General features: G+C 38.8%; 1 protein-coding gene and 1 non-coding gene across 6 annotated transcripts in view; both read right to left on the reverse strand.

The window, feature by feature from the left end:
• Positions 1–25,264, reverse strand: part of GMEB1 (glucocorticoid modulatory element binding protein 1) — a 35,374-nt gene that overhangs the window by 4,758 nt on the left and 5,352 nt on the right. For 4 of the 5 annotated variants that reach the window (XM_024977088.2, XM_010802593.4, XM_010802592.4 and 1 more), the window contains exons 2-9: positions 24,297–24,454; positions 15,987–16,069; positions 15,095–15,219; positions 14,013–14,116; positions 11,275–11,432; positions 9,557–9,688; positions 7,940–8,077; positions 2,845–2,967 (exon numbers count right to left, since the gene is read on the reverse strand). In XM_024977088.2, coding sequence (XP_024832856.1) covers positions 2,845–2,967; positions 7,940–8,077; positions 9,557–9,688; positions 11,275–11,432; positions 14,013–14,116; positions 15,095–15,219; positions 15,987–16,069; positions 24,297–24,424 — 991 coding nt within the window. In that variant the 5' untranslated portion in view covers positions 24,425–24,454. 5 annotated transcript variants of the gene reach the window in all.
• TRNAL-UAA (transfer RNA leucine (anticodon UAA)) lies at positions 5–76 on the reverse strand. Its single transcript has one exon. It is a non-coding gene; the product is annotated as a tRNA-Leu (tRNA).

Below are 25,264 nucleotides of genomic sequence, written 5' to 3' on the forward strand. Positions count from 1 at the left end.
TCAGTTCCCCAACCAGGGATTGAACCTGGGTCACGGCATTTAAAGCCTAGAATCCTAACCACTAGACCACCAGGGAACTTCCATGAAGTAGTTTAAAAGGACATAAGAAGAAATGTTATATTCATATAAGTTCACTACAATAAATAAGCCTTTGAAGAAAATTTTGAAAATTTAAATTCATCCCTAGAAAAATGTCGAGGTAAAATACTGTGTAGGAACTTGAAAAAATATTAGTATATCATAGTGAAAAAAGCAGAAAACACAACTTTATGTATATTGTGGTTATAACTAAAATATATGGACAAGGAACCAGAAGCCTACATTTCTAACAAAAACCATCTTTCAGACTGTTCTACCAGTCTGAAAGAAGACAGTGCTACCCTGGGCTTCACTGTCAAGGAGTGATGTGATCCCAGCAAATCATTTACTCTCTCTCTCCCTTTACTGGGTTATCTGTAAAATCAGGATAACAGCCTATAATATACCTAGGAAGATGAAATGAAAAGGGGGATCTCTGAGAATACTTGGTAAACTGAATTTAAAATATAAACTGGACATAAAAATAAGTTTAAAACAACCTAAATTGTTCTTCTCTTACCAAATGATCTTTCTTGCCTTTTGTTTTCCCAACTGACTATATTCTACATCATATAAGATTGATAATCTATACCTCTAACTTGCTTTGTACCTTATTTCGAAAGCTTCTCATGACTTTTCTCTGGATATAAATTGTCAGGGAATGTTTAACAGGAGGATTCCTACGTGCTGTTTCTCACAAGTCCTTTGTTTCTTTTTAAGTGGAACAGCACGCTGCTCCCAGGAACTGAGGTCATTGTGTGAGACAGGCTTGAATCGCCTTTAGTAAACATTCTCTTTACAACAAAACTGCTTAGTCTCGATTCCCTTTCTTGAGATATGGATTGTCTCCTGACCTTGTGACCATCATCATCCCTTGTTCCCTTGGTAACGGTTACTGTACATTTGATTTTCTGATCTTCATCACTGACGAAAGAAACTTCTTGTACTACGGCCTATATGTACTCACAGAAAAATCATTATAGCACCTTTGCTCCATCAGAGCTTGGGTCCCCGTGTCTTTCTTTCTCTCTCTCTCTTCAGCTGATTCCTCGGACCACAGAGACCCGTCTTGCTCACTCTCCTGCCCAGGCTTCTAAGACTCGCTAGAGAAGGTGCCCTGTGCCTTCACCCCCCATCGAGAGGGTGCCTGGTGCCTTCGTGAGAGACCAAGTCCTGTGTCAAGGACTTTATTGGTTTTCTGCGTAAACCAGGGAGTATTAGCCTCTTTCTCTCTTTCACTTTCTTATTGTTGCCTCCAGACCACCAGGTCCCGGTCCATTAAAGGACCCCAACAAGTGGCGCCCGAACAGGGACACTGGTGTACGTGGCATTTCGGTCGGAGGGACTCAGGACCTATTGAGGTTGGTAAGTATTAAGATGCGGGTCAAATGGCTGAGGGACTCAGGACCTATTGAGGTTGGGACCTATTGAGGTCAATAAGTACTAAAACACGGGCTATACAGCTGGAAAGCCCCATCATTTCTCTACTTTACTTCACCATTTGTTTAAAGCTCAGGGACTTTTGGTTTCGGGCCAATGAATAGAGGCTTACTTTCAAACACTGGTTAAATGTAATCCTTGGTTCCCTGATAAAGGCAGTTTTGATTTAGAAATTTGGCACTAGATCAAAGCAAATGTTAGACGAGCCACCAAGCAAGGAAAAAATATTCCAATTGATTTCTGGCCATTTCAAGGTAAATTCTAACCCTCCTAATATTCAACAACACACAGAACACTTATTGCATGAATATGAATTAGATGATAAAACTTTACAAAAGGCCCAATTAGAACAACATAAAATATTTCAAAATTTTCTTACTAGCCCTGCCCTAGCTGCTCCAAATGCTTCTCCCCTGCCAACAGGTGCAACTCCAAAAGTCTCTCCTTTGTTGGAACCTAATGAAAGTTATACTAATTTGTAGCTAGATTAGAAACTGCTACTTCCTGTACTGTAATTAGAGAAGAAATCAAGAAACACCACGTAGGAATCCTCCTGTTAAATATTCCCTGACAATAAATGATAATTCCTTTTGTTCTACCACCATACCTTCCATATGCCTCTGCTACAGAACTACTTTTTGCACATATTTCTAAGTCTGCTTTCCCTTGAGTTCCTTGAAAGCCCTCAAGAGACTGAGATTACCTCACTCAACATTATATTTCTAAAATCTAGCTTGAAGACCAGCACAAAGCACTGGGTTGGCCAAAAAATTTGTTCAGGTTTTTCCATAAGATCATGCAGAAAAACCCAAATGAACTTTTCGGCCAACCCAATACTTATTTAAAGGGTTAGATTATATATATGCTCATAATTTCTGATTACCAGAAATAAGGGAAGTGCAAAATGTGTATCTATCAACCAACTCAGTATTAATAATGTAAAAAAGACAAGGGTCAGCTTTATTCTTCTGCCACTTATATTACTGGGCTAATGGAGCAATCTAGCAGACATCTTCATCCTTCAAAGATATAAAAGGAGGATCATATTGCTAGTTTTCTTTTCTTTCCTTTTGTACTTCTCTGCTTGACCTGATTCCACCTCACCCAGGACTGTGTACAAAGAAAAAGCCAAATCTAACACTATGTGATTTGAAAGAAAGAAAGACAGAGAAGGAAGAAAACAGAAAAGGCAGGAGCGAGGGAGAGAGGGAGGAAAAGAAGGAAGGACGGAAAAAGCCAGTCCAGTCCCAACAGAAGACAACAAAGAAATGCCAAGACTCGATGATGTTAGTATATCACCAAAGAAAAGAGAGAAGCTATACATACCTGTGAGAGTATAGAGAAACTGCTCTTCTCCCTGTTCTACTTGGTTCTTCCTGTTGTCCAAAACCTTCTTAACTGTGTCCATTAGGCCAAATGTATGTGCTACATTGTTAAGAACAGCAGCATCTATTTAAAACAAAATAGGTCTGTCCAGTTAAAACAGAAATGCTCCACAAACTCCCTACTATGCTACTTATAAATATAAAACAATTCAGAAATTAGAATGCTAATTGCATTTTCAAAAAAACAAAGATTTATCACAGGGCATCCCTGGTGGTCCTGTGGCTGGGACTCTGCACTCCCATTGCAGGGGGGCCTGGGTTTGATCCCTGCCCCACATGCCTCAACTAAGACCTGGTGCAACCAAAGAATAAATACAAAGAAATGAATATTAAGTAAAAAAGATTTATCACATGTGTAACTAATTTTTATTTAATTGTTGTATCTTTATACATCTCTCCATATAAATAAATACAAAAATAAGGGAAAAAATCTTGCATCTGGTTATAGGTTCTGACTTGGTTTAGAAAAACATGGTCATTCTGGACTCGCCTGGCAGTCCAGTGGTTAAGACTCTGCCTTCCAATGCAGAAGGCACAGGTTTGATCCCTGGCCGGGGAACTAAGATCCCACATGTTGTGTGGTATGGCACAAAAAAGAAAGAAAAAGAAAACATGGTCATCTACTAAGCAGAGCTAAGTCTGAATCTTGGTTTTGATGTTTCCTGTCTGTGTGACCTTGGGTAAGTCATTTCACTCCTCAGTTTTTTCATTTGAAACAAATGGGACAATAATACTTACTCTGCAAAATAGATATGAAGGTTTGAAATATCATATGTTAATTGCCAAACATGGGCATTTATTATTATTAATAGTATTATCCTTATGCCCCTTTAAACAAAGCTTCTTGAAAGAGCTGTTACTAACTGAGCTGTTATTAACTCAGACCACTTCTCTACCTATAGCTAGCTCTCTTCCACAGTCATCTCATCCAGTTTCATCAGTTTAGTTCATTCAGTTGCTCAGTCATGTTTGACTCTTTGCAACCCCACAGACTGCAGCACACCAGGCTTCCCTGTCCTTCACCAACTCCTGGAGCTTGCTCAGACTCATGTCCATTGAGTCGGTGATGCCATCCAACCATCTCATCCTCTGTCATCCCCTTCTCCTGCCTTCAATCTTTTCCAACATCAGGGTCTTTTCCAGTGAGTCAGTTCTTTACATCAGGTGGCCAAAGTATTGGAGGTTCAGCATCAGTCCTTCCAATGAATACTCAGGACTGACTTCCTTTAGGATGGACTGGTTTGATCTCTTTGCAGTCCAAGGTACTCTTAAGAGTCTTCTCCAACATCACAGAGCAAAAGCATCAATTTTTTGGCACTCAGCTTTCTTATGGTCCAACTCTTATGTCCATACATGACCACTGGAAAAACCATAGCTTTGACTAGATAGACCTCTGTTGGCAAAGTAATGTCTCTGCTTTTTAATATGCTGTTTAGGTTGGTCATAGCTTTTCTTCCAAGGAGCAAGTGTCTTTTAATTACATGGCTGCAGTCACCATCTGCAGTGATTTTGGAGCTCAAGAAAAGAAAGTCTGTCATTGCTTCCATTATTTCCCCATCTATTTGCCATGATGTGATGGAAAGGGATGCCATGATCTTAGAATTTTGAATACTGAGTTTTAAGCCAGCTTTTTCACTCACCTATTTCATTTTCATTAAGAGGCTCTTTAGTTCCTCCTCACTTTCTGCCATAAGGGTGGTGTCATCTGAATATCTGTGGTTGTTGATATTTCTCCCAGCAATCTTGATTCCAGCTTATGCTTCATCAGGCCGGCATTTTGCATGATGTACTCTGCACATACGTAAGTTAAATAAGCAGGGTGACAATATACAGCCTTGATGTACTCCTTTCCCGATCTGGAACCTGTCTGTTGTTCCATGTCTAAGTCTAACTGTTGTTTTTTGACCTGCATACAGGTTTTCAGGAGGCAGGTAAGGTGGTCTGGTATTCCCATATCTTGAAGAATTTTCCAGTTGGTTGTGATCCACACAATCAAAGGCTTTAGGATAATCAATGAATCAGAAGTAGATGTTTTTCTGGAATTCTCTTGCTTTTTCAATGATCCAATGGATGTTGGCAGTTTGATCTCTGGTTCCTCTGCCTTTTCTAAATCCAGCTTGAATATCTGGAAGTTCTCAGTTCACATACTGTTGAAGTCTAGCTTGGGGAATTATGAGTATTACTTTGCTAGCGTGTGAGATGAGTGCAACTGTGCAGTAGTTTGAACATTCTTTGACATTGCCTTTCCTTGGGATTGGAATGAAAACTGACCTTTTGGAGTCCTGTGGCCACTGCTGAGTTTTCCAAATTTGCTGGCATATTGAGTCCTGTTTCATAGTTTTAAGTATCATAGACATGCTAAGAACTCCCACATGTAGCTATCCAGCCCAGATCTCTTTCCTACATTACAGATTCATACTTCTGTTAAGTCAAGTGACATCTCCATCTGAAGTCCTCATAAGCATCTCAATTTAAAAGTCAAAAGTCAATTTTGATTTCCTATCCCAGCAGTCTTCATCTCAAGAAATTTTGCCACCACTCACAGTTCAGACAAAAAATACATTAGTTATCCTGGATTTCTTTCTTTTTTACCTGACATCTAATCCATCAGCAAGACCTGTCAGTTCCACATTCAAAACATATCCCCAGTATGATCATTTCTTCCCAGGTCTACCACTACCCACTTAATTCACACTACCATCGTCTCTTGCCTGAACTAACTCCTTCAAGAGTCTTCCAACTGGTCTTCTTTTTTGAACTATTTATTTATTTATTTGGCTGTGCTGGGTCTTAGTTGCAGTATGCAGGATCTTTAGTTGCAGCATTCGAACTCTTAGCTGCAGCATGTGGGATCTAGTTTCCTGACCAAGGATCGAACCTGGGCCCCCTGCATTAGGAGATCACAGTCTTAGTCACTGGACCACCAGGGAAGTACTCTAAGTGGTCTTCTTGTTTCTATTCTTGCCCCATATAATCTATTCTCCCCACAGCAACCACAGTGATCTTTTAAAAATAAAAATAAACCTGATCATTTTACTCTCCTGCTCAAAATCACTATGATGGCTTAATGTCACCTTAAAATAAAACCCAAAGTTTTATCTTTGGGTTTTATCTGACCAAAGCTTATCCAAAATGTCCCCCCTGCTTCTGTCCAACTTCATCACCCATCACTGTTTCCATTAACAGTCCACTGGAGCCATATGTCAGCACTCCTCTAATTCTTTGAACCCACTCAGTTTACTGTCATATCAAGATCTTTGTCCCCTCTGCCTGGAGTGTTCCTTCTCCCAGTCTGTCACATGGCTATCTCCTTCAATTCAGATTTCTACTCAAATGCCGCCTGCTTAGAGGGGGCTTCTTTGACCACCCTGTCTAAAAGAATCACCCCTGTTTTTTATATTAGTTGCCTTAAAAAAAAACAACCTCCAATCATAAAAAAAAGATTCTGCTGTAAAGTTTAAGTGTATTTACATAATGTAAATACCAGGGGCTTCCCTGGAAGCTTAAATGGTAAAGAATCTAACTGCAATGCAGGAAACCCCAGTTTGATCCCTGGGTCAGGAAGATTCCCCTGGAGAAGGAAATGGCAACCCACTCTAGTATTCTTGCCTGGAGAATGTCTTGGATAGAGGAGCCTGGAGGGCTGCAGTCCATGGGGTCATAAAGAGTGGGACACAACTGAGCAACTAACACTTCCTGACTTCCTTACACATAGTATATGAGTCATAAAGAGGTAACAATACACATCTAACAAATCTAAGGACAGACTTAACTAAACATACAAGCTTATGAGACCTCATAATGAGCCCTTTTGTATCAGATGATTAAAACATTTTACATTGTGCATGACAGCAAGTACCCTGTAAGTACGCAGAAACACTTATAAATGCACACAATAGTTCTGGGAGCCTTAAACTAACAGAATACGAGAATTGTCTAAGACAGGTGGATTTCTTCAATTTTCAAACTCTATATATCTATTCATATCTATATTGAGAGAGAGACAGAGAGACTGCTTTCTGGCACCATTTACAAAGGCAAAAATTACCTGTGGAAAAAGCAATGCCAAACCTGAGTTTAAAACCAAGGTATGCTAAAAACAGAGCTACCACATATGATCCAGCAATCCCACTCCTGGGCATATATTCGGAAATGATGAAAATTCCAGTTTGAAAAGATATATGGACTCCAATGTTTACAGTAGCAATTTACAATTTGCAGCAATCAAGACATGGAAGCAACCTAAGTGTTCGTTGGCAGGTAAATGGATAGAGAAGATGTGGTATATATATCCAATGAAATATAACTTAGTCATAACAAAAGAAAATATTGCCATCTGCAGGAACACAGATGGACCTAGAGAATATCATACTAAGTGAAGCCAAAGACAAATATTATATAATATTATTTATACAAATATAAATATTTGTATTTATATTTATATATATAAATATATATAACAAAATATATTTATATATTATTTTATATATATATAAAAATATATATAACCTAACAAAATAATACAAATGAATTTATTTACAAAATAGAAACAAACTCACAGACATAGAAAACATGTTTATGGTTACTATTTCCCCCATGGGAAGTGGGGGAGGGATAAAGTAGGAGTATGGGATTAACAGATATACACTACTACATATAAAATACATAAGCAACAGTGATCTACTGTATAGCACAGGGAACTATATTCAGTATCTTCTAATAACTTATAATGGAAAATAATCTAAATATATATAAATATATACACACACACAAAACTGAATCATTTTGCTGTACACCTAAAACTAACACAATATTATAAATCAACTACACCTCAATTAAAAAAAACAAGATTTTACAGTTAAAATTTACAGTTATGAACTTTGTATAGTAACTTACTGTTTTATGATCCTTAATTTCCTAATCTGTAAAATGAGGATAATAATACCTGTACCTCAGTGTTTCATGAGGCTAATAACGTCTGCCTACAATTGTTACTGTTTAATAAAGACCACTATCGTTAGGATTAGTATGTTTACCTGTGACCTGGAAGGGAGCCTGGATGAGCCGCTGCTGAACTCCCCTAAGTAGCTCCTCTATTTCCTTCTGTATATTGCAGACAACCTCTTCCATCAGTCCAACATCAGCTATTCCTTTCCAGAACATCAAAGTGTCCTCTGGCAAAAAAGGATAAGACAGAAGGCAAATAAGGGATGCTACATATACTTAGGCTTCCCAGGTGGCTCAGTGGTAAAGAATCTGCCTGTAATACAGGAGACATGGGTTTGATCCCTGGGTCTGGAAGATTCCCTGGAGGAGGAAGTCCCAACCCACTCCAGTATTCTTGCCTGGAAAACTCCATAGACAGAGGAGTCTTGTGGGTTATAGTTCATGGGGTCACAAAGAGTTGGATACAAAGAGTTGGATACAACTGAGCACACAAATAAGGGATGCTACATATGCTTAGGTATAGCTCTACAATGTTAAGTTCAAAAAAAAATTTTTTTCCATGCTGTGTGGCTTCATGGGATCAGTTCCCTGACCAGGAATTGAACCCAGGCCCTAGCAGTGAAAGCCCAGAATACTAACCACTAGGCCACCAGAGAATTCCAATGATTTCTTATTCAGGCATTTCTGGAAGAAGAAAAGAAGCTTTTGGAACACCAGCTGCCACCTTGAGTTGGTACATAACTATTTGGACTCCAGGTAACTGTGATAATTACCTCACTGGGTCATACCTCTGGCTACAGGGAATGGGTATCTTCCTTCAATAAAAGTATTAAATTAAATATTAAATACTAAAACATTTATTTAAATAATTTAAAGATAATAATACTGGAGTGGGTAGCCATTCTCATCTCCTGGGTTGGGAAGATCCCCTGGAGTAGGAAACAGCAACCCACTCCAGTATTCTTGCCTGGAGAATTCTATGAGAGAGGAGCCTGGTGGGCTACAGTCCATGGGGTTGCAGAGAGTCAGATGCAACTGAGTGACTAACACTTGCACTTTTCACTTTTAATATATAATATTTCAAAAGTTAAATAATAAATTAAAGACATACTCCCTCTAATCCTATACTTAAAAACACCAAAATGAAATAGTTGAATAGGTGGGGGTATAAGCTCCCTGAGGGCAGAGGTTATGTCTTTTTATCTTTCTATCTAGATCAAGCAACAGTGCCAGCTAAAAACAGGCAGCGATAAACATTTGTTAAATGAATTAATGAAAGACGATATAAAGCTTCTCCTGTCCCCTTTAAGTGAATCACCATTAATCATCATCTACACCACCTGCTTGCTAATTTTTTCTTCTAAAATCTTGCAGTTTGGTTTATCTAACGAATGTGCCAAAGTTGGAATCAGTGTGGCAGCATAAGAAGATGGACTCCAGAGCGAAACAGCTGAATTCAGCTCTGATACCAGTTGTGTGATTGGTCTTAGGCAACGTACTAAACATTTCTGAATCTCAATTTCTTCATAAAATCTAACTTTGCAAGGCTGTTACATGGATTCAAATAAGATGTTTGCAGCTATAATTAGTATTAATATGCATAAGAAAGACCAGCACAAGTAATGAAGAGCCTTTCTGTGTCCATAATCATAATGGTGATAAGAATTACAAAACCTTGCAAGAAATCTGCGCGCCATAGATAGTACCTGAAATTTCCTCTGAGTCTTTCTTCACGCCCTCCTCTGTGGCCATGGTGACAGCAGCAGTGAGAGCCGAGTTCCATTCCAGCCCTGCCTCTTCCATGCTCTCTTCTGAGATGGCAATCTGTGTGATGCTACCTAAAAGCAGTGCATTAAAGGGAAGGCCAGTGAATTTTATGAAAAAGTCACAGCTATCCTTTCTCAGACAGCCAGAGATCCTGCTATTTAACTTATGGCCTTTTGTCTGCAGGTCCCTATATTAAAAACTAGAATCCTAGGTAAGCCAGGATGAACACTGGCTTTCCTAAAGAAAACCTGCCTTGCAGAAAATGCTTTCTTCTTACTCTGAATAGAAAGTGAAAGATAACTTACAAAATCACAAAAGAGCAATCTGAGTAATTATATTTTTGAAAGAGACAGAAGGTAGGCATGATTGCCAGGCTGTACCCAGACTTAGTGAGGATGAGGAAGACTTGAAATAATTGAAAAAGAAAATTATGGTGCTTAGTCAAGAGCCCTACTCCAAGTGTATTTGATACTAACCATCTAGAATATGTGAAGTTGCTATAACTTACTTATCAGCTGATGTAAGAGAAAGCAAGATAAATGAGACCAAAAAAAAAAAATCAGGTAAGAGATCCATGAATAGTAGATTCACAGAGGAAAAACCTATTGCTATCAATTTAATATTAAGGTTTTAAACAAAGAGAATTGAGAAAAATCAAACTGATCCAGACAGAAATATAAAATGTGGATTCTCCACTGTGAAGGATATCAGTAAACAAGCAAATTATCAATATAGATGATCAAGAAGGTTCAGCAAAATAAAAAGTAGATAATTTCACAGCATTTTTCACTTCTCAAGTCAAAGTGTCATACCACCAAATATTCACACTGCTAGATATTTTATACTTTCCCAAAAGAAACTCAGTGAGATTTGGCTTCTACTCATCCAGCAGTTAGGTTGGGAACAGAACCTTAGGGTTGACCAAAAGAAACCTTGCGAAGTCATTTTTAAAGCACAGTGCCTTCCTTACACTGCATTCTGTGTCTCTGTCAGGCATATTTTTAAGTCTCCTGGAAGTAGTTTAGACACATTCTAAGAACTTTAGCTGCGCTAAGTTTCCAGCTCAACTAAATCCTTAATAATAACCTCAAATGGTTATATCTTTCCTAGAGAGCCCTCATTCCAAACTCAACAATAGTGAAGTGTGTGCACACCCTATCTCATTTGTGAAGATGTCTCAGCTTGTTTATCTGGATTCCTCCCAGACAGAGCTCTTTGACTCTCACAGCAGAGTCTCCAGAGTCCAGCCCAGTCAATGACACACTGTTTTTGAGACTTCTCAGTTCAACAGCTGAAAACCATTCACCATTCTAAATCCAGTCGCCTGCCTTGACCATCAGAATTGCCAGGGATTTTCAAAACAACCTAATTTCAAAGATATACCAAGCAGCACTGGCACCAAAGTAAACTGTTAAATAAACTCATATGAATCCCCTTTCTAACGTTTACCATGCATTGTAATACAGAAACAAGGAAGGAGGACTGGCCAGTAGGAATCATTTAGGAGAAAACAGAGTTCTTTCTAAAGCGTGGACTCCTACCCAAGATTACCATATCTTACATCAACACTCATGAGAATTAAAAACACAAAAGAGAACGAGGGGAAAAGTACTACTGAGCAACACAATGGGTTTTCAGGTGGTTTCCTACCCCCTACCATCGGCCGATGTGGGCGTCTGCACCACACTTGTCTGCTGTCCTGGCACTGGAGCTCTCGCACTGCTGATAAGAAGATCAAATTTGGTGCTTCTGCAGGTATTGGAGCAAACCTTGTCATGTTGGTAAAAATCAATCTGTCCGGAGTCCATCATTTTCCTGTGCAAAGAGAGACAAGAAGTACCAGTTCAGCCTGTACTTCACGTACAGGGAGGGGACAGAGACAAAGTTGCGGAGTCCGTTCTATGTATTAGTGAAACCTAATAGTATTCAAGTCCTTAGGTCGCAAAAATTCTAACTGCGGCAATAAAATGTTCATGGTCCTGCCCACATGTACAAGCACTCCTCTTCCCTCCCTAGTCTACTCATTATGAGTACTCTCTTTTATTTCCCGTTATCACTAAGTTTTAGACATATAATTGTGACACTAGCTAAATTTCCCCATAGAATCTCATTGAAACCAAACCCTAAAGGGGAAAAGACTAACTCATATCCCAGCACAATTGAGAAAAGGCACAGGCGGATTCAAATTTTGTGGTTAGATTCTGAAATGTTAGTACTTGTAGACCAGCAAGATCTGTTGCCACTTCTGGAGACATAAAACTTCAGCACATGTCTTTCCTTTGAAAAAAAAAAAAAGAAATAACTCTCCTAAAAATACAGAGCAAAGCTGATTACACTAAACCCCCACTATAAAATGTCCTTATAACTAGATTCACAAGACATTGTTATTATAGGCTAGGAGCAAAACCATAGGATATTTTAATTAGAGTAAACTCTATGTTATAATGTTACTTGGCTTTCGCTGAAGATTTTTTAGGCACTCTGGGTCTTTTATATTTGGGGAGAGTTGGCATATGCTTATTTATCTCGCCAAATAAAACAACCCAAGAACAACAAGAAAAGTTAAAGGTATTCACCTCCAATTTCATTCAACTAATAATTAACACATACAAATGATCTGGAGTGAGTTTTTCAAAATTATGCCTCTGACTATACAGATAACACATGAAGAAAAAAATTAACATTTCCTCTGGAAAATATAAAAATTATTAAGAAAACAATTGCTCCTTAAAAAAAAAAATCCCCCAACACAAAGATAATGTCAAAAAAAACAAAGATAATGTCAACATTTTAGCATATGTTCTTCCACTAAATTTACTTACCTATATATTTTTTAAAACAACTAAATTAACTGATAGTCCATTTTGTTTTCTTTTTTACATTATAAGCAATTTTCCACGTAAAAAATCTTTAGGAATATTTTAATGTATAAACCCATATATTTAGATGAGCCATAATTTACTTCAGATACACCTTGCTGCTAAGTCACTTCAGTCATGGCTGACTCTGTGCGACCCCATAGATGGCAGCCCACCAGGCTCCCCCGTCCCTGGGATTCTCCAGGCAAGAAAACTGGAGTGGGTTGCCATTTCCTTCTCCAATGCATGAAAGTGAAAAGTGAAAGTGAAGTCGCTTAGTCGTGTCCGACCTTCAGCGACGCCATGGACTGCAGCCTTCCAGTCTCCTCGGTCCATGGGATTTTCCAGGCAAGAGTACTGGAGTGGGGTGCCATTACCTTGACTGTGTATTAAAGCAGACTGTAATTTTCACTATCCTGAATTATGTTGCAATAAACCCCATTATACTTTAATCTCTATAAGTACTGTAGATTTTTCTTTAGACAGATTCCTTAAAAAATTGAAGACAAAGAGTAAGAGGCTTTTAAGGCTCTTGATACATGTTCTGCGGAGAACTTTTAATTCTTGACCACATTTTAAAATTTTCTATCAATAGGTGACTGCTACTGATAGAAAATAATGTTAATTTTATGGGTAGGGGATGAAATTATGATAAACTTGCTGCAAAAACAGAATTGGTGAGAATATTATACATTCTAATTTCTGGGCTTCCCTGGAGGTCCAGTGGTTAAGAATTCACCTTGCAATGCGGGGGACACGGGTTCAATCCCTGGTCCTGGAAGATCCCACATGCTTCAGGGCAAATAAGCACATGCAGCACAACTATTGAGCCTGTACTCTAGAGCCCATGAGCCACAGCTAGTGAGCCCACATGTCACGACTACCAAAACCTGCACACCATAGAGCCCATGCTCTGCAATGAGAAGCCTGTGCACCGAAACTAGAGAGTAGGCCCCACTCACTGCAACTAGCAAAAGCACATGGCAGCAACAAAAACCCAGCACACAGCCACAAACAAATAAATAATTTTTTAAAAAACTACTTGCATTAAAAAAAATAACGTTTATTTCTATGGCACAATGACGGCAAGGATTGCATTCATTGTGCATAACTGTTTCTTATGAACAGCACCCTTCTGCTTTACCAGATTATCCCAGAATTTGTCCGTCAGCCTACATCTCCATGGTAGCCACTCTTTCTTAGCACCAGGCTTAGCTCCACCTATGCTGAGTGATCTCAAGCAAGACTGTCATCTACTCCTGAGCTTCTCTGCACAGAGACGATCCTACCCAGCATTGTGACATCACAAGAATTTGCCCTAGATGCTGGAAGGAGTCGATTTAATTCAATTTTCCTTCTCTCACAGGGATTTTAAGAACAAGTTGATGAAGGTCAAATAATACACGGATCGTTCAAGCCAATCCTTCAGACAGAATAAAAATTCAAGTTGGAGAGGAAAGACTGGATTCTCTGGATTCTACCATGATTAAGTACCCCACAGTCACTTCAAAGGTGTGAATTTGCTATTAGAGCTCACCTGAGCATGATTCCACCCAGACGAATAGCTCTCTTCCAGTCCTTCAAGGTGGATTTGCCAGCCAGATGAACAAAATGCTTGGGGCTGATCAACTGATCATTGAACTAATGTAAAAGGAAAAGTCCAAAATAATCCAATGTTAATTTAGGCAGGCCATGAGGGAAAGAAAGACATAACTCTATTTGTTACAAACAAAACAATACCCAGATGACATCTCTCATCATAGCCTGTATTCTCTATCTTCCCATCCTATTGTGCTAGAGGAGGTGATCCTTCTCTGGCCCTGTCCTGGTGTTAATATATTGATTAGGATATAAAATCCATTTGTGTCCTGAATCAAGCAGATGGTTTTGATATTGCAAAGGCTATTAAAATAAACTGAAGTTATCTATCCAGCCCTGATGACAAGATTCAGGATCTGGTAGAAAGAAAAAGGATGGTAGAAACCAACAGCACTGCAGAGCCTCAAAACTCTGTAATCCTTAATGATTCCAAGACGATGCTACTGACGGTGCCTACTACCTATGGGTAGAGCTGTGGCTACCAGCAGAGACAGAATAAGCAATTATTTCCACATTGTGCTCTCATGAAGATTATTTTCATCAGTAATAATTTTGAAGAAATTCTGCCAAACTACACACTAGTATAAGGCATTTTACATATACCATTTCACCTTCCAACAACCTTACTGTGTGCGTATGTATGTATAATTATTTGTATTTTAACATATGAAGCTCTGAAATATTACCTGACCAAGGTCACCTAACTAGTGATAGAGTTGAGACTCCATTCATTCAACAAAATATTTACTGATAAATATTCAGAGCACTAGTCCAAGTGCTAGGGATACAATGGTGAAGAAGACAGACAAATTCTCAGCTCTCAAAAGACTTGTATTCTGGTGGGACTTGAACCCAGGTCAGTATCACTCCATAGTCCTTTTTTTTCTTTTAAACTGTGACACAAAGGGACGCTACAAAATTAAGAACACTGAAATGGTGGGGAAGAAGAGGTTCTAAAACCATACCCTTTGAAAACAAGGAGCCCCAAAATAGACCCCAGCAAGGAGAAAAGACAATTACCTTGACACACTTTACATTTATTCCTGGACATACAAACTTCTTCCAAAGGAGAATGGCTTTGCTCTCCCCACAAGTTATGGGGTAAGCAATTTCCATATCCTCATTTGCTTCTATAGTGCTTGCATCTTGCAAATGGAAAAAATATCAGTTATTTATCAAACACTCTTCTTTAAAGTTTAATTCAACAGCTCTAGTCTCCTGGTTCCTCTGAGGGGCTAACAGTTCACAGTGATTCGTATTGTTTAGGAATCTTCTGGAAGAAATGTGCCAGACACTGTGCCATGTGTTTTTACAGGTTCAATCTTTTTTAATTCTTAAAACAATCCTGTGAGGCGGTCATGGTTTCCTATGTACCTGTATAGGACTCAGAAACGTGAAGGGATTTTCCAAGGTTATACAGCTAAGTGAGAATATGGGATTCAAACGCCAAGTCTGACTAATTTCAGAGTTCCTCTTCAGTTTCTTTCCACTCTGCCTTCCAATCAGCACCTCATCAGCAACTTCCCTAATGACAGACACCAACCTTGAGACTCCAATTTCTTTGACAGATTTCTACTGATGAGAAGTCTTTTCAGTAACCCTAGCAAACTAACGTTAAACATCAACTGATAGCCCTAGCAGATCGCAGTGTCTCTTGATGTACCATCATCGAATTGATGGCTACAGCACCAGTAGAGCACATTGGGTAGTGAGGTGTGGGGGGACGGGAAGAGGAAATCAGGCACAAAAAGCAAGAAATCTCAACCAAGGAGGCTAAGGTTAAAAGTTCCAGAACAAGGCTTCCCTGGGGGTCCAGTGGTTACGACTCTGCGCTTCCAACTGCAGAGGGCTTCACATGCCTCAAAGTGTGGTTAAAAAAAAAAAAAAGTACTAGAACAACAAAAGGACTTACCAATCCCTTCTTCAATTTTGTGTATTGTGTGAGTTTCTACTGCCACAACTGCCGTATTGTTCTCAGATCCAGCTTCATAAATCCTGTCGTAAAAGTGTCCATCAATAAACTACATAAATCACGACAATATTAATATCCACAGCACGGGGTTAAGAAATTTGTTTTAATCTATCTCAAAAGGAATAAAATAATATACTTTACAACTTGATGTTAGTGTTCTGACTCAAGCCCCAATGTATCTAAATTCCAGGCTGCCCAAGACTGCTTAGCAGCTACTATCATGGAAATGAATCAACAACCTTCCTCATCCCAGAGGAAAAGTTTCTCTTGCTACTCTATTTACACTGCTACTTGTAAAATACCTGTATTTTACACCAGACTTATCCCTTCCTAACTTTAAAAGTTCATGACATAGATTGTTGCTTCACTTGTAACATATTATAGAATTATCCAAACATGACTAAAAAGTAATACCTTTAGACAATTCAAACCAGGAAGAACTTACTGACTACAGAAGCTGATGTCCCTTGTTGGAATCTAGGCACTTTAGCCATTTTTACACTTCAGCATTTTTTAAGGCATCATAATCAAACTACAGATATGAGCAGAGCCTAGTTTTTCAAAAAAAGAGAGAGAGCGATTATGCCCAAAGTAACTAGCAGTAATGAAAGGTACCACTTAAGGAAAACTCTTTCTCCAAAGTGTTTCTGCCTTCTAAGAAATGGGCTCAGATAACCTGACATGAACACTGACATCCTTTGTTTAATTTCCACAATAAGCCTAACATGCTATTTACTGCACTTGCTATCCTGAAGTACTGCCTGAACAATCCCCTTTACATCAGTGATTTCCCTCCCTGATGGCAACACCTTTAGCACAGACCTCCCTTCTGAATTCCACAGCAGGACACAATTAACTGCTAATAAATAAATGCACTGGAACATCCCATAGGACTTGATTGAATGAATTATGTCTAAAATAACCAAGTTCTCTTTCCTCTCCCACCTCCCAAACTACTCTTCTTCCTATATTTCCCATCCTTGTAAATGGCACTACTCAGCACACAGTAGCCTAAAACAGAAGCCTGGAAATTACACTAAATTTCTCCCTTTTCATCCTCCTCAACTCCCACACAGCCAGTCACTAAGTCCTGCCAGATACACGTCCTTAACACCCTTCCTGTCTATTTCCACTGCTACTGCCTTAACTCAGGCTGCGTCATCTCTAGTCTGAACCAGTTTCCTCTCATCAACCTGATTTTCTATATTCCTTCCAGAATGATCAGGTAACACCCTCTGCAAAACCCTGCAAGAATCTCCTCCTTGCTGCTGAAATAAAGCCCCAAATACATAATATGATATTTAAGTCCCTCCATGATCTGGTCCCTGGTTTCAATTCTCACCAAACCCCCACCAGACAACCCAAGCCCCTATAGTACCAAACTGCCATCTTCTTTTATCCCTTCTGTTCTTGCTCTTCTTCCTCTTCCCAGAACATCTTTCCCCATCGTTTGTTTTTTAATCAGCAGCCTGTATGGTGCTTTTTCTTCCATCTCAGTCCTCTGGTATAATCATCCAATTCCTCCTCTGTGACCCAACTGTACTTTAGGCTTTTGTCACAACAACTATAATATTTAATACTATTTACTTATTTACCTTTCTTTCTCTCCTTGGGCATAATCTAAGAGGTCCCTGAGAGGCCTAGTGGTTAGGGTTCTGAGTTTCACCGCTGTGGTCCAAGTTCAATCCCTAGCTGGAGAGCTAAGATCCCACCATGCAGCACAGACAAGAAAAAAATAAAACCATACCTCTACTTCAAGTAAATTTGGTAAGCTCATTGACCAATAAGTACAAAATCCTTTAAAATAATAGATTCTTGTCTATACATAATTTCAACAACCAGTAAATTGCACTTGGGAAGTTGGGGCATAGTCTGTATTTTTACAGGCAAAATATTTTATCAGGGAAAATCTTTCTAAAGCAACTCATAATAGTGATGGATTTAGCTTAATTCTCTATACTTACTAAAACTATAGTCAAAAATCATAAAATATGTTTAAAATGTTAAGGATTTATAAGATATCAATAGCCTTCTGAATCATCAAAGTAAGGCAAAATTAGGTTTACTAGAGCTTTTTTTAATAATCACCCCAAAATTTTATTATGATTGTTGTTATTCCTTTATTAATTCACAAACATTCTTTGAGAACACATGATATACTAAATCCTTTTTTCCCAAGAACACAGAAGCTTACACTCTAAATTGAAGTATAAAACATGCACACAAATTATTATGCTACAAATAATAAGTGGTAATTATGGATCGGTGAAGTACAAGTCAGTTACTATTAGCATTTACAATGACTGTGATGTTAACTTCACTAATAGTATAATGTGTGCATATAAATACATATAAATAGTATAATATATAGTACATATGGTATACATGTTTAAGAGTTTTAAAGTTAAGGCCACATTATTGTATTCCAATTCACTGAAAATTGAAAATATACTTTTTTTTTTTATCTTGAATGTTAAGGAAAGCTATTCTGATTAATTGAGTGTGGGATTCTTACATAAGCTAAGGGGTACCCTACTGATCTGAGTTTATATATATTCCTAACACTTTAAACCTCCCACTAGGGAGGGATATGAGCATAAGGAAAGTAAGGTCACTATTCCTCAAACTGAACTATTCCACTCAGCACACTGAGTAAATTTATGTAGTATTAAAATCACCAGTCCTTTCATTGATAAAAACTCTTATGAATCCAAAATGAATTGGAAAGTCAAGAATGTAATGGAATCTTAGTACTTTCATTCCTTCTGAGAATTTCCAAAGTATATTTAAAGGTTTTATTTGAAAAGGTTAATAATCATCTTTTTTGTTTTTAAAAAGAAAGCATACACTGAACAAGTCTTCTTTGTTGGAAAAACTCCCAGAATAAAAAATCTTCTTAGTATCTCAGTACCTGAGTACCTGCTTCCCTACTGGCTCAGAGGGTAAAGCGTCTGCCTGCAATGCAGGAGACCTGGGTTCGATCCCTGGGTCAGGAAAATCCCCTGGAGAAGGAAATGGCAACCCACTCCAGTACTCTTGCCTGAAAAATCCCATGGACAGAGAAGCCAAGTAGACTACAGTCCATGGGATCACAAAGAGTCGGACACAACTGAGTGACCTTGCTTCACTCACCTTAGTATCTCTATTTTCTTAAAAACATGAATGTGGATATATTTTAACTTAGTATCATTATGAAAGTATCACCTTATATAATGCGTCAGGTTATACTCTACTTTTGCTTCATACGTATCCCTGAAAATGTGTATATGGTGAATATTTGGGAAAGTATAAAGTGTCATATATGTAAAAAAATTAAATGATGGGCAAAAGGAATTACATATTGAAATTTAACAATACTTATATAAAATCTCTATTTCTTGCCTTTTGAATATCAGCCAGCCAGTCAGTTCACTCACTCAGTCACATTCGACTCTTTGTGACCCCATGGACTGCAGCATGCCAGGCTTCCCTGTCCATCACCAACTCCCAGAGCTTATTTAAACTCACATCCATCGAGTTGGTGATGCCATCCAACCATCTCATCCTCTGTCACCCCCTTCTCCTCCTGCCTTCAATCTTTCCCAGCATCAGAGTCTTTTCAAATGAGTCAGTTCTTTGCATCAGATGGCCAAATTGGAGTTTTAGCTTCAGCATCAGTCCTTCCAATGAATATTCATGATTCATTTCCTTTAGGATGGACTGGTTGGATCTCCATGCAGTCCAAGGGACTCTCAAGAGTCTTCTCCAATACCACACTTCAAAAGCATCAATTCTTTGGCACTCAGCTTTCTTTATAGTCCAACTCTCACATCTTTTAAATATAATCTTTACCAATTTATTCCTAGCAATGTATGCATACCTTTTGATTGTTTATTTCCTTCACACTTGAATTACAGCCCATCAGGTGAAGTATGATGAGGCTGAACACTGACACCTGATAATTTTCACCTTTGTCTCAAGTGTATTAAAATTAAAATGAGACCTGTATATCTCATCACTAAAATCACTGTTTTTGTACCCTGCTCATTTTTACAAAATGAGGCTAAAATCCAATAAAATATTAAAATAATTAAATAATACAACTGACAAACATCTCAAAATGCAATAGCCACCCCCCTCCCAAAAAAAGGCAATACCTCAAAATGTTTATTCACTAGCTTATGCATTAAAATTCACTGTAGACAGTGGATTGGGAAGTCAATGTATGTTGGACAAAGATGCCTCTACCTAATCAAGCAATGCCAGGTTTCCAGATAAGACAGTATCATTTGGAAAATAAAAAAGACCAACAGAAAATTAAGTGGAACCAAATCTTCAAAAGAATTAAGTCTCGAAGCAGCAGAGAAGTTTTTTCTGTCTCCACTGTGGATAGGACTAGTGACAACTGGAATACTTTAGGAAAGACAGAAGAACCTGACCTTTAATTCTTCTTGATGTTACTGTACCTCAAAAGGTAACGACGACAAGTATGTGTGTGTGTATCAAAATAAAATTCCCAAATGAGTTTGAATAAGCATGCGTAATCTGTGGTGCCAATAAAAATTTAAGACACTCTATATGTTAGACATTATTTATATCAACTTTCCTTTATAGACCTTAGAATATCTCCTTTATGCTTAACAAAATTTAGAAATGTCAGACTTCCCTCGTGGCCTAGTGGTTAAGAATCTACCTGCCAATGCAGGGAATGTGGGTTTGATCCATAGTCCAGGAGGATTCCACATGCCATGGGGCAACTGAGCCCGTGTGCTGCAACTACTGAAGCCCAGCAAGAGAAGACACTGCAGTGAGAAGCCCATGCACCACAACTGGAGAGTAGCCTCTGATCACCACAACTAGAGAAAGTCCACGCACAGAAAAAAAGATCCAGCACAGTCAATAAATACAAATTATTAAAGAAGAAAGAAATGTCAGAAAACTATGATTACGTTTTTAAAACTAATAAGAAAGTGTCCTTATCTTTTACAGATACATACAAATGTCTGGGATTTGCTTCAAAAAAAATTCAGGAGTGGGCGGATGTAGAGATGAAATCAGACCGGCCATGTGTTGACAACTGTTGAAGCTGGGTGATGGATGCTTACACGGGGGTTCATTATCATATTTTCTTTATTTGGAGGTATATTTGAAATTTCCTATAATAAAAAGCTTTTTAAATTATCAAGACAGGTTAATAGTTTAACAGTTTTTCCCTAGAACTTTTTAAGGCAAGGTACATGACTTAGTAGACCGGGATTGGATTACTGTCCTTCCTCAGTATTGTGGGGAGATTGGTTCCAGAAACCCCTGCAAATACCAAAATCCACAGATGTGCAAGTCTTTTATAAAATGGCATAGTATTTGCATATAATATACATACATCCTCCCATATACTTTAGATCAGCTATTGCATAAATCAGATGATTAAAAATTAATTAATGATTAAAAAACTGTCAGCCTATTAGCCTATCTTGGTAACTTATAAAGCTGTTTATTATAGGAAATTTCAAAAATACTTCCAAATAGAGAAAATATGATAATGAACTCTCATGTAAGCATCCATCACCCAGCTTCAACAGTTGTCAACACATGGACAGTCTGATTTCATCTCTACATCTGCCCACTCCTGAAGTTTTTTTGAAGCAAATCCCAGACATTTGTATATATCTGTAAAAGATAAGGACTCTTTATTATTAGTTTTAAAAATATAACCATAGTTTTCTGACCTTTCTTTCTTAATAATTTTTACTTATTGATTGAACTGGGTCTTTTTTTCTGTGCGTGGACTTCCTCTAGTTGTTGTGATCAGAGGCTACTCTCCAGTTGTGGTGCATGGGCTTCTCACTGTGGTGTCTTCCAAACTGTGAAAGGAGTACGTCAAGGCTTATTTAACTTATATGCATGCAGAGTACATCATGTGAAATGCTGGGCTGGATAAAGCACAAGCTGGAATCAAGATTGCAGGCTGCTGCGGCTAAGTCGCTTCAGTCGTGTCTGACTCTGTGCGACCCCATAGACGGCAGCCCAGGAGGCTCCCCCCATCCCTGGGATTGTCCAGGCAAGAACACTGGAGTGGGCTGCCATTTCCTTTTCCAATGCAGGAAAGTGAAAAGTGAGAGTGAAGTCGCTCAGTCGTATCCGACTCTTAGCGACCCCATGGACTGCAGCCCACCAGGCTCCTCCGTCCATGGGATTTGTCAGGCAAGAGTACTGGAGTGGGTTGCATTGCCTTCTCCAAGATTGCAGAGAGAAATATCAATAACCTCAGATACGCAGATGACACCACCCTTATGGCAGAAAGCAAAGAAGAATTAAAGATCCTCTTGATGAAAGTGAAAGAGGAGAGTGAAAAAGTTGGCTTAAAATTCAACATTCAGAAAATTAAAATCATGTCATCCGGTCCTACCACTTCATTTCAAATAGATGAGAAAACTATGGAAACAGTGACAGACTATTTTCTTGAGCTCCAAAATCACTGCAGATGGTGACTGCAGCCATGAAATTAAAAGACGCTTACTCCTTGGAAGAAAAGCTATGACCAACCTAGACAGCATATTAAAAAGCAGAGACATTGAAACTGCTTTTTTTTAATTTATAGTAAAGTATAGTGCTAATTAAAAAATAAATAAAAAATAAAAAGCAGAGACATTACTTTGCCAAGAAAGACCCATCTAGTCAAAGCTATGGTTTTTACAGTACTTATGTATGGATGTGAGAGTTGGACTATAAAGAAAGCTGAGTGCCAAAGAATTAATGCTTTTGAACTGTGGTGTTGGAGAAGACTCTTGGGAATCCCTTGGAGTACAAGGAGATCCAACCAGTCCATCCTAAAGGAAGTCAGTTCTGAATATTCACTAGAAGAACTGATGTTGAAGCTGAAACTTCAATACCTGAAACTTTGGCCACCTGATGTGAAGAACTGACTCGCTGGAAAAGACCCTGATGCTGGGAAAGATTAAAGGCAGGAGGAGAAGGGGATGACAGAGTATTAGATGGTTGGATGGCATCACCAACTCAAGAGACATGAGTTTGAGCAAGCTCTGGAAGTTGGTGATGGACAGGGAGGCCTGGCGTGCTGCAGTCCATCGGGTTGCAAAGATTCAGACACGACTGAGTGACTGAATTGAACTGAAGATTATTTGTAATATCTAATATAATGTAAATGCTTATAAATAGTTGCCTGTGTGTGGCAAATTCAATTTTGCTTTTTGGGACTTTCTGGAATTTTTTTTCCATCCAAGGTTGGTTGAATCTGAGGATGTGGAACCTACAGATACCGAGGGCCAATTGTGTGTTTGCCTAGTGAAAGTTGCTCAGTCGTATCCGACTCTTTGCCAACCCATGGACTGTAGCCTACCAGGCTCCTCGTCCATGGAATTCTCCAGGCAAAAATACTGGAGTGGGTAGCTGTTCCTTTCTCTCGGCGATCTTTCCAACCCAGGGATAGAACCCAGGTCTCCCACATTGCAGGTGAATTCTTTACGATCTGAGCCACTAGGGAAGCCCGTAGAATACTTCTGATCCTTAAATCTTTTATATATTCCCCAAGATAAAATAACTAGCCCCCTCTTCTCTCTGGAGATCTAATTCCTGTTCACCTTTCAAGCCCATTTAAGAATCTTATCTCTTCTCTCAAATCCATCGTGATTTTCTGAATCACTTCTCTGAATTCAAAAGCACATCCTAAGCATGCCACTTGGCACTTCTTAGATTTTGCCATGTAAGTGATCACTCTATTTATAAACATGTAGTTTTGCTTTGCACAACTAGACTGCAAGCTTCGTGATGGTGAGAACCATGTGCTATATTGCTTTCAACACCTTTGTGATATGTTGTATAATGGTAGGCGATTGATACACATATTTTTAATAGACTAAGCTTGATAATTTGCCCATCCATGAGGGCCCAGAGAACTTCTGGTAGGAATACTTTTATAGCTGGCTTGCCTATTCTCCCCTGACTGTAACTACCTCTTTTGGCAAAAGTACCACATGTACCAAGGCACTGCGCTAAAGTGTGGATAAATATGATAAGGGAGCCATGTAGCTTATCCTCAAGGAACTCAGAGTAGAGGGCGAGAGACGAGGAAACAGTCAGTTGTTGTAATAAGTACTGAATGACAAATATAGCACACAATACATTATAGAGATGAAAACTTAGCTCTGAGAGTTGATGTTGAATGTTCCATTGTGCTAAATCACCTTAAAGTTACAATATCTCCACTCTAAACTCCCCAAAATTTTCAGAATATTCCAATCTTTAGTCACTTACCCTTGTTGCACAGGCTGTAACTGCAAGATCACTTGGGTTTTAGTGTCTTCAGGGTTCTCCCCTTCATTTCCTTCAGTGGGTACCACAACCACATCTCCCACTGGGACACTCACTTCTGCATTAGCCATCTTTCACATGAAGTCAGATAGCTGGGAATGCTGTCAGAAATAAGAAGCACCAGTAATTTTGTCTGATTTGAAAAGATAACAACCATAGGAAAGGAACAGCAATATAATAACTATTAATTCCAAGGGCATCCTGGAGATCATGGTCTCCTGAAAAAGATGGGAATTGTAAGAAGGGGCAGACATCTTTTCACAGAAATGCCTTTGGACTTCACTAGCGACTGGAGATTTTCTTAGTACGTGTGATTCACCCAGTGGTATGCTGCAGGCAGCTCCACCAGCTCCTGAGAACCAACTGTGCACGTGCCTGTGTGCTCAGTTGGGTCCGACTCTTTGCAACCCCATGGACTGTAGCCCACCAGGCTCCTCTGTCCATGGAATTTTCCAGGCAAGAATACTGGAGAGGGTTGCCATTTCCTACTCCAGAGGATCTTCCTAACCCAGAGATTGAACCCGCATTTCTTCCATCTTCTGCACTGCAGGTAGATTCTTTACCACTGAGTCACAGGGGAAGCCAACTGTGTACATCTCTTTGCAACTCCCGGTTTAGCAACATCAAGTTGGTAACTTGAAATCAGTGATGCTGGGAGTATATACACCAAAGAAATTGGCAAGCATTACAAATCAGGGTATTTTTTATTCTAGAGAGCTGGTATATGGCACATTACTAGTTCCATCCTAAGTGCTTAGAAAGTAAGAATCATCTGTTTTCTTTGCAACCAGCCATTACACTTCATCAAGTGTTCTGAAACTAAGTTGCATGGAAAAAGAAAGATGATTTGCATTGTATGGGTGTTTAATAAATGCTGTGTCCAACTGTATGACCTCCAGGAACATCTTAAT

Source organism: Bos taurus, chromosome 2, assembly GCF_002263795.3.
Source record: "Bos taurus isolate L1 Dominette 01449 registration number 42190680 breed Hereford chromosome 2, ARS-UCD2.0, whole genome shotgun sequence".
In the NCBI taxonomy this organism is placed as follows: Eukaryota; Metazoa; Chordata; class Mammalia; order Artiodactyla; family Bovidae; genus Bos; species Bos taurus.